The following is a 13,504-nucleotide window of genomic DNA, read 5'->3' as shown; positions in this document are numbered from 1 at the left end:
GTATGAGACTCAGTTCATTAGGTCCCTGATCATGTTAAAACAGTATCATTCAGTTTAAATTAGCATTGGTGTAAAATTGGATCAGCACTGTAGCTAATCATAGCCTAGGTCTGTACCTTATTTAAAAGACATTCTTCCTTATTCATTGTTAGAAAGAACAAAAGATACTTATTAGAGTAATAGGTAATAAATCGTGGGAGTTGGCTTTATTTTCTAATCTGTATAGTTACAGTGACATTGGAGGCTGAGGGATACACAGCCTTTTCTTTCAATAACTGAGCTTACTTTTAATAATGTCTCTGTCCTTTGCTTTAAAAGAGACCCTTTTAAGGCTGACATGTTTAGATACCTCACTCTGCTCTAGTTTGCTTGGGAAGCAGACGAGACAGAACTTATAGAAACAAATTTACCTGCTAGTGAGGATAAGATACTACTGCTGCTAGTGGAAAGGAGATGATGTGGTCACCTGGCCTCAGTAAGCCTCTAGCAAACTAATTAGCAATCAAAATTTGTCTCCTTCCCTGCTTTGTTTAGTGTGCTGCCAGCAGTACCCTGTTTGGCAACCCCCTCCAAGGCCTTTTCTCATTCTTGTGTTTCTTTTTTTTTTCTTGTAGCCCTTTCTCCATCAGGAAGGATTTGTGCCCCCTAGCTTGGGCCTGAAGGAAGAACACTATGATCTTTCCCTTCTTTGGTTCTTCTTATCCTCACTCCTCACCTTCCATACCAAATTGTCTCACTTCTTATCCAGCTAATAAAGCAACCTGCTAGAACCAATTTTTTCATTATGAAAGTCAGGTTCTTACAAGAGTAGTCTTTAACACTACTATAGGGAGACAGAAGTGTCTTTGTCTTTTTTGGTTTGAATGCTTTAGCTTTGTCTTCACTGATGATGTTCAGTTGACTGTTTTCTTTTTTGTTATTTTACATTACCATAAAGAAAAGGAGAAGGGAAATGCCATTCAGTTTTACAGCATTTGGAGGATAAAATAGGATTAGTAAGATGTATTCATATTCACCACACTGTTAATGTTCAAGTGTATGTGTGCAAGAGTGTTATTACCAACCTGTCATACAACTCTCAGTTGCTGTAAAATCAGTACAATGTTTCCCAACACATTCAGTTTTGGAGAACTGTAAGGAGGCAGTAGGCATTGGTATTATGCTAGTAACTCAGAGAGTAATGTAGCACACTCTTAATTTGTGCGCAATTCTGTCTGTATTGTCAAACTGATCAATTTTAGAGCTGCTTTAAAAAAGCTGTTTATCAACACAACTGTTAAGAGGTTTATACTGCATTAGCCAACAGTATGTACACTCGCAAAGTACAGATGCTGAAATACTTTTTCAGTATTTTTCCTTCCAGCACATAAAGTCCCAGATTCATGTCACTTAACTCCAGTCTCTTAAATGAGGTATCTGGAATAGGAATGTAGTAGCTATATTCAGTAGGGAGTGAAAGGCATGTGGAAGGGGCTTGAATTTCATAAAGGACAGAGCAGCAGCCCTCTAAAAATTAAATCTCTTAAGAAGGTTAAGATACTGAGGAATCTGTTTCAGCACTCAAGCTTGAAGATTAAATTTAAAGGCATGCATTTTCAAGTCAAAATTCTTCATTGTGCTTCTAGCCACTATTGAACAGAAGTGTAGGAATAATAGATAAAGGAGGGAGGCCAGTTTCTTCCGTTCTTTCAAATAACTCATTTAAGATGTTGGTGACGGTCTAATGCTCAGTGGAATTTGGGAAGTCTCTCTGATGAAGAGAGACTTTAGAGGAACCCAAACTCCACCGTCAGCCTGAACACAACATAATATGAGACAGGCAGTGCTGCTTTACTAGATAAATTAATCATTAAGAGTGGAAGTCTTTGAGTCACAAAGGCTGGACATTCATTTATTTTGCTGGTGGAATGAAACACAGAAATGTGATCATCAACATCTGACCTTGCTAATTGAAGAATTGCCCAAACTAATTACTGGTTATTCTAAACCTGTGGGCAAAATTAATCTTTTCCTTGTAGTTTTTATGTCTTCTCCTGAACAGTTAAGAAAGATTCATAGAACAATTTTAGTTAGTGAGGAGAAGGAATCTGCTTGGTATTCTGCAACTATTTCTGTTTCAAAGGAAAAATCATTAAAAATAAGAGAAAATTAACAGCATGTAATCTAGGGCCCAAAAATATACATGTCTAAATGTAGACAATGGCTTCTTGTCTGTCTTCTGGAATATGATGCTGTTACTCTCTTTTATCACTTTTTTTATCCAGAAATGTATCCAGACCATGTTTTGCATTTGTGACTTTCTAATATTTCTGTACTTAGTTACTGCCAGGGAGGAGGTTGACTACATGCAAGATGTATTTCATCGAATCATAGAATTGTTAAGGTTGGAAAAAACCCTTAAGATCGACGAGTCCATATCACTGCCAAGTCTACCACTAAACCATATCCTCAAGCACCATGTCTACCCTTCTTTTAAAGGGTATTTGTGTTTGCTTTCATTTATGGATGACTGAAATTCAATGTTATTCATATACAGGTAGCACAAACAATGGTTAGATATAGCTAAGCAAATTCAATAATTCTGGAGACATCCTCAGGGCTTATACAACACAGAATACAGACTTGTGACATCCTGTGGTCAAGACACCTATTGGTCTCTCAGTTGAGGCTTTCCCTGAGGAAATATTGAAGATTACGGGACCAAAATTCTAGTATAATTAAAGAATTATGCGTGACCTTGCTTCTGTATTTATTTATGTACTTAAGACACTTATTTTCTCAAATATCATCTAGGAATGTTTCAGTTAACATCTGTGGGCTCAGGCCAGGCTGAAAATATGTCATAATGTATATACAAATTCCAAACCTTGCTTTGTAGAGTAATAAGTTCCCTCTAAAAAAAGACCCCAACCAACCAAGTGGAAAACCTCCACACATATGTTAATACATAATGTGTTGTTCCCTTTAAGTTAGATAACTATGCCTAGTAGAAACTGAATTAGACCCCTTGTGTCCTAATAGGGGCCTGAAAAGACAAGCATGTGTCTTTTGAAGGCAGTTACTATGTTTTGCAATTATATATAACTGTGATGTAAGCTTAATATGTACATTTACCAGTTTTGACTCTGAATTCTTCATTTCAGTCTCCTGTGAGCTTCTAAAAGCATTTCTTGTCAAAACAGTAGTAGCGTGCTTGTACAACAGCTTTGTGAAAGGCCTTTGGTGTTATGTCATGGGTAACAGATGAAGCCTGCTTGGAATAAAAATTTGTCTTATGGTCATGAGAATTATTCTGTATTTTGTAGGAGAAAATAGAACATCAAAACGTTTAAATCAATTATTTGAAAAAATTGCTTATTGTCATCAGAGGCTTACTTGAAACTCCTAAAATCTGATTTCTGATAATCATAGCTGTTACTGAAGTGAGGGAGAAAAACCCTTTTCCCAGACACTTCTCAGAATCAAGCCAAAAGGTGCTTGCAGTTGAGTAATACCTATCTTGAAATGCTGACCAAGCTAACTTGCCAGGTATGCTGCTTCCAGGAATGCATCTTCAGTGGTGTTTTAGTTTGAGTCAAGAGTGCAAAATTTAGTCCTCCTTACTAACTTTCCTTTCATTTACATCACAGACTGAGATTGGTCCACACGAACTGGATGTCAGGACTTCAGGCTTCACTCTACAAATCTGCTAATACTAGTCCCCAGCACTTGCTAATGCTAAAGGCAACATGGCAGGTAGTCTTCCTGTGCTGAAGGCTAGGGGGACTGGACTACAATTAAGGAGTCCATTAGCTAAAGAAGGGGCCCTATTTCATTCCCTGTATCAGTTAATAATTGTCCTTAATGTTCCTAATTTAAAAAAAAAAAAAAAACCCACAAAGAAATAAAACACAACCAAAAAAAGATTAAGCAGTGGCATTTAACTTTTAGCATTTAACATCTTGATAAACATAGTAACGAAATTCATTACTTCCATTTACCAGATACTTTAATTTCCTAATATTTTTCTTGTTCTATAGGTGATATATGCCCTGAACACTAAGAATGATGAACATGAGGCTAGTATACAGGCTCTGAGAGACGCTCATGAAGAAGAAATTCAGCACATTCTTGCTGAGACAAGGGAAACAATTCTCCAGTGTAAAAGCAAAGCTGAAGAAGAAAAATTGCTGAGAAAACGTATTCAGGCCCTTGAACTTGCAGTAGAACAACACAAGAGACTAAAGGAAGAAGCCTTGGCAGAGTTAACATTGTGCAAGAAGCAGGTGGAAAAGAAGGAGCCGGGAACGGAAGTGAAACAAGCAGAGATGACCCTTTCTACAGGCATGGTAGATACCAATGCAGACTTTGAAAACAAGCTTCTACATTTAAATCAGGAGCCTGATGGACTGCTAAATGAGTGCAAAGCATCCAGGAGAGCAAATTTAGATAAAAAAGTAATTTTAGATGAAAAATACACTGTGGAAGGACAAACTCTACTAAGTGAGATGGAAAACCCAAAGAGTGTGAATGAGAGAGCAGCTGAAGAATATACTCAGAAAACAAGCAAACTGCAAGCCTCTTATGAGAGAGAAAAAGAGGATTTGAAAAATGCTATGCAGCAATCTATGATAGAAGCAAAGAAAAATTGTCAGCAAAGAGAAGTGGAGCAAAGGAAGAGCTCAGAGGCTGAGGAGGGGTTTTTGCTGCAGCAGGTAAAGAAGCTGGAGGCAGACCTGGAGGAGAAAAGCCAGAAGATAAATGAGAGGAAGAAGCATTCCCAGAAGCTGAAGGAGAGAATACAGGTAGAGTATGAGACTGTGATCCCTATCTCTGCCTATAAAAGTGCATATTATTAATTCTTCAAGATTGGGAGGAGGAGGGGTCTTTTAACTATCATATTGAGTCAAATGCTTTGTAAGCACTAAAGTAGTTTTAGAGGCTTAGAAGAGAAATAGGAGGGTTATAATGCTGAGAGTTTTAAAGAAAGAGTTAAGATGATTAGTGACTCATTAGGAGAACTCTTTGAACACCAGACTCTGTATTTCCTGAGGGAGCAGAGAGGTAAAATTTATCTGTTGACTGAATAGAACTTTTCCTTTCCTGCCCAGAAATATGAAGAGAACAGCAAGCAGGCACTAATGCTAGCAATGAGTATTTACAGAGTACATTTTCTGTTTTCCTTCTAGTTGCCAATAGCTCAGTGCATGAACAGGGTTAGATATGAGACCTGAGCTGGCAGGTTAGGAATCAAGTGCTTTGATTGTATGACGCTTGCAACAGTGCCTTGTACCAAGTGACATTTAAAGAAGTGTCCTTTACACTGGTGAAGTTTTATGTGCTGAGCTGTGAGACTTTCACCATTAGTTCTCACCTCCCACTTTGCCTGTCTACCTTAGCTGGTGTATATCTCATACATTGGCAGCACAGCTCTGCAGCCCCTTTCTGCTTAATTGCATCACATGTCAGATGCAGTTTCAGAGGTTGGCACATCATGGGCAATCTGCCAACCAGCTGCATTTGGTATATAAGGTCAGGGTGTGGGAGAGACACTGATGAACTGGACTGATGCTGAAGCACCCAGCCATGCTCTGTGCTCAACAGTTCCACTTCCTTCTAATACAGTTGGTCCCTCCCATCACATAAACTCAGCCATCAGACTTGTCCCCAGCCCTATGATAGCAATCTTGCATATTAGATAAGAAAACACCTTGAAGGTCTAGACTTGGAGCATGTCAGAATAACAATAATTGTTTCCTGGTGGGAAAGAAGATTTATCTTCTTTAGAGTCAGAGAATCCTGGAATCCTGTAGAGAGCAGGGTCACCCCAGTCAACTGTGTTCCTCCAAGACAACTCTGACCTTCTTCACCATCTGCCCTTGCATCTTGCCTGTCAGTATCATTTTGTTGATGGTGCAGAGTTCTGGGCCTCTTCTTTGAGGATTCTCTTGGAGGGAGTTCAGCCTGCAATACAGTCGCTGCCTTTTTGTTTCACAAGATCAGAGGGTGAATTGAATACACCTTCCCCAACATTATTCAGATGCCATTCTCTCAGTGTGTAGGTCTGTAGCAGAACAACCTCTGTTTTCTGCAGAAAAGTGGAAAGGATATAATGAAAGGTAGAGAGGCAGATAAACTCAAAATGGTTTATCTCAATGGCTTCACATTGCAAATATTCTGGCAGCAGAGACAGTTTAAGGGTGTGGAACAGCAAAAAAATGCATTTAAACCCGCTCTGTAGGTGAAAGATTTATATCATGGAACTGCGCTAAGAGAGAAAATGAGCATTTATTTCAGATGACAAAAAATGAACATATGTAATAAACGTAGAAGTAATGTTATGCATATTTTAGGATTTGGAAGTGTAGCTTAAGGGAACACAGCAAGAAATTCTGGAATCAAAAGGTATAGTGAAAAAAGTGGAGGGAGATCTAAGTGCAGTCAAAGAGAGAAATACACTTCAAGAGAAGGAAATCGTGAAAAAGCAGGTAAGATGCTCATTAATGTCATTCTGAAGTATTTCCCTTGTTAGTAGTCACTCAGATTGGAAATTCCACAAGTTAGTTATGCTATTTGAAATGGAAATTTTGATACCACAGAAGATATGGAAACTATATTGAATTCCCAAAGCAAAGCTATTAATAAGTAGATGAACGGAAACATCAAATAACACAGCTGCAGCAAACGACTTCTGCCAAACAGAGCGAGAACAAGAGTGGCTCTGAAGATGCGCAAGAGCTTGAACAGGTGGTTTGCTCTCAAATGGCATGCTTCAAAGGCATGGCATGCTGAAAATACTGAAATCAACATCATTTTTCCATTAAGAATAATGGCTTTTGGGTTATTCTACAGCAGTCAGTTCTGTAAGATTCACAGATCTCTGAGCTCATCCAGTGGAACACTGACTCGTGTTCACAACCTGCAGTACATAAGTTGCTGCAATGACAGCAAAGAAACAACTGGCGTCCTTGAGCTAGACCAGGGCAGAGTGTTCATCTTCCGCTGTAACCAAAATCTTAAAGAGAACAAGTTCAAAGGCAGACTTGCTCTGTTGAAGTCACGTTGGAATACTGATTATTTTTTTTTTAATATAGAAAAGAGTTCTTCTGAAAAGCTATGCAGAAATAATACCACAAATAACCTCAGTACAATCAGGAATGTATGTATCCTGAGATTTCCTTCTGCACAATGTCTCCCCTGAAACAATTGTCCGGCCCTGAATCTTTTCTATATTTTTTTATTTCTCCTAGAATATTGTTATGCTAGCATTCTGGAAAATTAGACCTGTCATCAGAGACATAACAAAAACCAAATTGTCCTTTGTGCTTTTTCACAGAGCTAAGGTTGTCCTTGAGGAAGCCTGCATGGTTAGAAGTGAGTCATGCACCCAAACTCAAACCAGAACAGCAAAAAAACCCCATCCCTAGGCTGCAGAAGAGGCATACAGCCCTGAATCATGACAGTTACACATTGTTAACTAACAAAGCCAGTATTTTTTGGTGGGGTATATCCACCTAAATAGCATATTCCCGATGAATAGACTCCTGTGACCCCAGAATTTTACCCTGGCTTTGTCATTTTATTTAGCTAGTGTGTTTTATAGACTATGGAAACTGTAGCTATTTAAAAAGAGAGTATGAATAAAAGACAGAGAAAACGTGCTTTGTAAAGGCAAGCATCAGTCCCATAAGGAAAAGATTTGTCTGAAGGAGTAGCCATTAAAAGGGCTGGTAGAGCTTGTAATGAAGCATACAAAGGAAATCAAGCCAGGCTAAAATTTCGTGGAAGTTGAAAGAAAAAAAATGCAGAAGGTAGGAATGTTCTTCTATTTATAGATGCTCTAATTCGTCTGGTTTTAATCTTATTGGTCACAGTGACATCATTTGAATTGTCCTTTCTGGAGGCACTTTGAATTAACATTAAATGCAAGGATTTTCTCTCTTTGGTCTTACTGAGGGAAAAAAAAAAAAAAAAGGAAAAAAACCAAGTCAAGCTGATGTTTTTCTGTGAAAAGCTCCAGAGGCAGGAAGGTGAATTTATCCTTGATGTGGTAAACTGCCTTCTTAGAAACACTTAACCTTGCATGCTTTGCAAGTGACAGTTGGAGTGATTAATATAAGGTCCCTCCTGAAGAAAAATGTATTGTAGGTGTATTCCAATTTGTGACTTAAATTTCCATGGATTGCTGCTGTGAAATACTCAAATACATTGATTTAATCACAAGTTTGCTTTGTTTAGGCAGAGGATTCAATTCTGCAAAGTGTTGGTAAATGGGTTCAGAGTGCAGCTGTTACCAATGACATGATGACTAGTTACAAACAAATACATGCATATATATGTCCTTATTTAACTTTAGTCAGAAAGAGTGCTCATCATCTGGATCCAGACAGGTTACTTGAGCAATACCTTTTCTCAACATGTTTTAAGTGGCTGAGCTGTAACTTTTGTTGTCGGTGTGCATTAGCAGCAATTGGCTTAAGAGATACTGCAGAGAATTTCACTTTCATGAGACCTGCTGTCTGTGGCTGAATCCTTTGGCTTGAGGAAATTTGCGATCTGTAATGTTTCTGTGCAGTAGGAACCTAAATGTGAGCTGAAATCTATTCAAATGGAGGAAAACCTTGAAACACGTGCTTAGTTTTAAGCGCATGCTTTAATGCTCGGTGAAGCTTACAGCCTAGTGCATACCCAAGTGGTTTGCCAAAACTGGGCATAAACTAAGGAGGAATTTAGTTTCTGTCTCCTTATGTACTTGTGTGTTTGTCAGACATAATCTGACAAAAAAAAAATTTGTTAGAGCAGTTGGTACCATTGGACAATCAGACTACTGTTCAAGTGTTCTTTAGACCCTTCTTGGTGCTAAGAATGTACTTGTACCATTTGTCCCAGTTTTAATGCTGCTATGCCTTTCTGACTTCAGAATCATCAACTTTCTGACTTTCTGACTTGAGAATAATCAAACCACTTGCTGACAGGTTCTGAAGTCATAAGAAGCATGTAGCTCCTATCACTAAATGTTGAGCTTCATAGTACCTTCTAGATTTTGGAGAGTAGGAATTATGTTAAGTGCTTGTCAGAAGAATTCATTTCTTCCTATGAAACTGCTGAGGTTTATACATTTATGCATCTCATTTCTCAAAAAGGAACCTGTGTAAGTAAATTATTTTATCTGGTTTTGAAAGTGCTCACATTTGATCAGTATGTGAAGATGTAGTTCTTTAAGGTACACAGTTAAAAGGCCTTTGCCTTTTATGTAGTGTATTCTTTTATGTGAATAAGTTCGTACAGGTATTCTTAAAATAATGCAAGGCTGAAGCTCTTCATATGACTCAGATCAAACTTAAATATCACACACTTTATACTTTAGTAAAAAAGGCATAATAGTGGGCATTTATTGCTTATAGGTAGTAAATATTATTGCTCATAACCATCTCTTCTTAGAGACTGATATTCATTAAATCAGAAAAATCTTGAGTTAGTAAAACCTAGCTGAATGACAGTATTTTTGATCCCTAATGCTATTTATATCCTCTGGTGCGATTAAGGAACCGTAACAGCTGTTCGAGAAGTATTGTATCTATTTTGTGGATAGGAAAATTAAGATCTAGAGAAGGAATTCAGTTGGCAGAGTTGCAGTGGGAATGCTGCAAACACCTGATCTTCAGGTTTTCATCAAAAAGACCATTATATCCTCCTTTTCTTACAGGCAAAACTAAAGTTAATTTCTCCCTTGCAATATTCATGTCTCTGTGTTTATTTCCATCCTTTAATTGCTACCTAACATTTATCCTGTTTTTAAACTGTGAAATGCTAATGTATTCTCTTTTATTTCATTATGAGTTGCAAGGAATACGTCACTATCACCTGTCCTCCTGTTTCCTAATATCATGCCACCCTCCCAATGATTATCACTTCCTTAATTTTTAGGTACTTTTTCTGTTATCTTGAATTCTTAAGTCATTGTATTATAAAAATGGTGCAGGGTGGCATTGAGAAAAGGCTGTACAGGATGGGGGAGGTGTTAAATTGCTATTTTTTTCCTCTATTTCCTCCATTTGTGGTGTCTGAAAATATGGTAGAATATTTTTTTGAGTCAGCAAATTGGCACAAAAAGGAAGAGCAAGCACACTAATAAGCTTGTAATATATATCACTTCAGGACATTTCTGGAAGTTGCACTTTCAGTTTTTCTACAATAAATGATTGCTTGCGTTTGCTACCAGTGATTGCTACAAGGTCTTGGTCACTGTCTTGCAGGTGGTATTATCACTGATTTTTCAAAAACTATTTCCAGCAATAAGGTGATAATATAGTCTTCAATATTTTATTTTATTTTTACTTCCTCACTGGGATTTTCTTTATGGATACTATAAGATAGTGCCTCCTTTGATTCTTTTTTCCACTAATTGTCCATTAGCTAGTCATCTGGTTTTTTATACGGTCAATGTATATTTATGGTTTTTCAGATCTTGTAGGTGAGTCTTGCGTACGAAATTATTTTTGAACATTAACACTGCTCAAGGCAAAACAGTCTGACTCTTCATGCTCTGTACGGTTTTCCACCTCAGGGAAACTTTCAGTAGATGAGGATTAAGTGAGCTGTATTGTCTAACACTAGTATTAGAAAGAGCCAAACCAAACTGTTAATACTTCTTTGAATAATACATGAGTGACATTAAAAGACAGTAGTATGTATTATTGTGTAAACAGTACCATGTGTTACTGTGTAAACTGCTGTATTGTCGAGGTTAATGCAGAAGAAATGTTCTCTCTCATGCTGCATGTTTTGTACCAGCTATTGCATGCTCTTTTGTGTTGTTTTTTTTTTTAACTTTAGGAGCTCCAGGCACAGCTAGAGGAATTTAAAAGAAAATCTGAGTGTGGGCTAAAGCAACTAGAGAAAGAGAAAGAAGTCCTAACTGGGAAACTTCAAAACTCTTCACTTGAGGTAAACAGGGCATACCTGTAGCTCAGTAATAAAAGGGCTCTCCGTTTTCCTCCTCACTTGAGAGATTCTTCATTAGATTTTATTCATAGTTTGTGTGACTGTCATTCAAGAAAATATGCAAGGACTCTAGATAGAAATAACAAAAAGTACTGCTCCTGAATATCTATGAAGATTTTGAGAATTTTGATAAATTTCATATATCACTCTTTGGAGATATATTAAGGCTCTTTGGTAAGGAGTTTGGCTGTATGAAGGTTGGATGGTGACTCTGCTCATCTGTACATAGGGCTAAGTGAGATCAGAATCTTCTTTACAGCTCTTGTTGACTTTCTGATTTTTTTTTTTTGAGTGTGTGTATAGACATAAAAAGGCCTGCTTGCTTGTTCCCCTGAGCAAGAGAATTGAATGGAAAAAAGTCAAATAGATTGTTTCTGTTCTGCCTGCTTGATGGTAAGGGTGGTAACTGAAGCAGATTGGAATGTGCAGTAATTTAGTAGATATTAATAGCTAGGTATGCATCTCTCTACATTCTCAAGATCAAGAATGAAGTAGAGAAAGCACTGTGACCCCAAAGTAGCTTTGAAGCTGTCGTAGCTTATGTACTGTTCCCCACTCCGGTTACACCTACATCATAATGCAAATCTGTGGACATGAATTAATCTGCAAATAAATACCTGAGATGTGTTAGTATTAGATTATCCACCTGAAACAGCTGTAATGTATAGTCAGTTGCAGGCCAAGTGATGCAAATTTTCTGGATTAGTATATCTGCCAAAATATTTATACAGGAAAGTGTCATTATTTGAAAAGCCTTAACAGGTTGGATAAATCATTTTCTGCCAAAACAAAAGCAGAACCCCTACAAGGCAATTATTTGCCCTGGTAAAGAGTTCACCTTTAAAATTTCTGACAACTGTGAATATATATTTTTCTCCCTCTCAGGCTCCCCTTTTGTGTTGTTCAGTTCTTTTTGGCAAATGCTATCTGCTTTAAAATATTACATACAGGGTATTTCCTTTTCTTCAGTGTGATGATGTAAAGTTTTTGCCTGTGAACATTTCAATACTTCCATCTCATGGATAAGCTATAAAGCAACTGCTTTAACAGAACTAAAATCAGTGTCCTAGTGAAAAGTTCTGATGATGCTCAGTGCTGCATTTATTTTTCTACCCCAATATATCATTGCATTTCGTACCTTTTTCAGAAGAATAATGAAATGATTTGTGATGGTCCATTCTGGGAGATTATGGATGAGTGGACACATTTTCACCATGAGAATTTGTCATCCATTTCTTTGGTTTTTTTTCCTGCCAATCCAGGTTTTGAGGCTCCAAGAATTTATTAAGAAAAATGAGGATATTCCCAAATATTGAAAACTTCTTCAGTCTAGTTCAAGAAAAGTTATAAGCAACAGGAATTAGGTAGCTCACACTGTGGAACTACTGAATTACAAATAGCCCCTGTTGTTCTAAGTGACTGTTTATAATTTCCATTGCTTTATATCTTCACTGATCCTAACCAGTTTCACTTCCAGCAAGTTCAGTGGGAGCTTGCAAGGAAACAGCTCCACGAAAGTTGAAGACCTAGATCTTTCTCAGCTGGCATTTTTACTCTGAGTGGCCATAGTAAGTTCTTTTTGAGTGTTCAAAGACAGAAAAAGGACAAATAGGCTCATCGGGGGCTAAGCAAGAAGCTGGCCCTCCTCTCCTACCTGCTTCCACTTTCCCATATGCCATTACTCCTGCTTGGTGCAGCATGTTCCAGCAGTCAGGGCACATGTTATCATTTACTGTGTAACACCTGCTTTTTCTCCCATTCATGCTGTACTAGCTGTACTAGTTCTGAGTGCAACACGGTCTCTTCCCTTTCATTTCTTCTGTAAAACAGTTTTGTACATTCTGGTATCACAGTTGGATTCTGGCATTCTATCCATTTCTCAGTCTTAGAATACAGAATTTAAGTGTAGTTCTTACTGTTCTTAAAGTTCTGGCTAAATCCTGGTTTTAGGATTTAACAAAAACCATGAAAAAGTTTCATTACACATTTTCTGCAGGTTCTTCTCTGAGAGAATTTCAGGTCAGTCCAACCTGTGCTGACCTATATAGCATGACTTCTTTGCACCTAATGCAAAATATGGGTTCTCAGAAAATCAGCTGTCTTTATTCTTTTCCAAATTCCCCTAAATGTACATATTTCTACAAAAATATCTTAGTTCACTCAAAGCTGAAAATTTACCATGATATTCTGGCATCCCTAGCTAATGCCTGAAAGTTATACTGGTTTGAGGTGTGAGGGGAAGAGATGGAAGGGAGGAGTAGTGGCATGCTGTCTGATCTTGTTCTCTTGTGTATATTCATGCAGGTGGTATATTCCACTGAAAGGTCTCAAAGAAATCAAAAGGATTGTGATATGAAGGAATTATTGTTCACAATTTGTAAATGGAAAAAGTGAGGCAGTGGGTCATCAAATTACTTCCCCTGAAGTCACACATTCAGGGCAGAAAAATACCTTAGAATCTAATGATGCTCCCAAAAGGGAGGAAATGCTCCCTCTGGAGAGAAATTTTGCTTTTTTGTTT

The 13,504-nt window shown here is 37.7% G+C and overlaps 1 protein-coding gene across 6 annotated transcripts in view; it reads left to right on the top strand.

Annotated features, from left to right (window-relative positions):
- FAM184B (family with sequence similarity 184 member B) overlaps positions 1-13,504 on the top strand; it is a 55,739-nt gene that overhangs the window by 23,786 nt on the left and 18,449 nt on the right. For 4 of the 6 annotated variants that reach the window (XM_064449198.1, XM_064449200.1, XM_064449201.1 and 1 more), the window contains exons 3-4: positions 4,020-4,784; positions 10,816-10,926. In XM_064449198.1, the coding sequence (XP_064305268.1) occupies positions 4,020-4,784; positions 10,816-10,926 (876 nt within the window). Of the gene's footprint in view, positions 1-3,627; positions 3,736-4,019; positions 4,785-10,815; positions 10,927-13,504 lie in introns of those variants that run through there. The other 2 variants (XM_064449199.1, XM_064449202.1) reach the window with 2 other exon arrangements.

This window comes from Phalacrocorax carbo, chromosome 4, assembly GCF_963921805.1.
Source record: "Phalacrocorax carbo chromosome 4, bPhaCar2.1, whole genome shotgun sequence".
NCBI lineage: Eukaryota > Metazoa > Chordata > Aves > Suliformes > Phalacrocoracidae > Phalacrocorax > Phalacrocorax carbo.
Note: the sequence above shows the minus strand (reverse complement) of the source record. Positions and strands in the feature narration are given on the sequence as shown.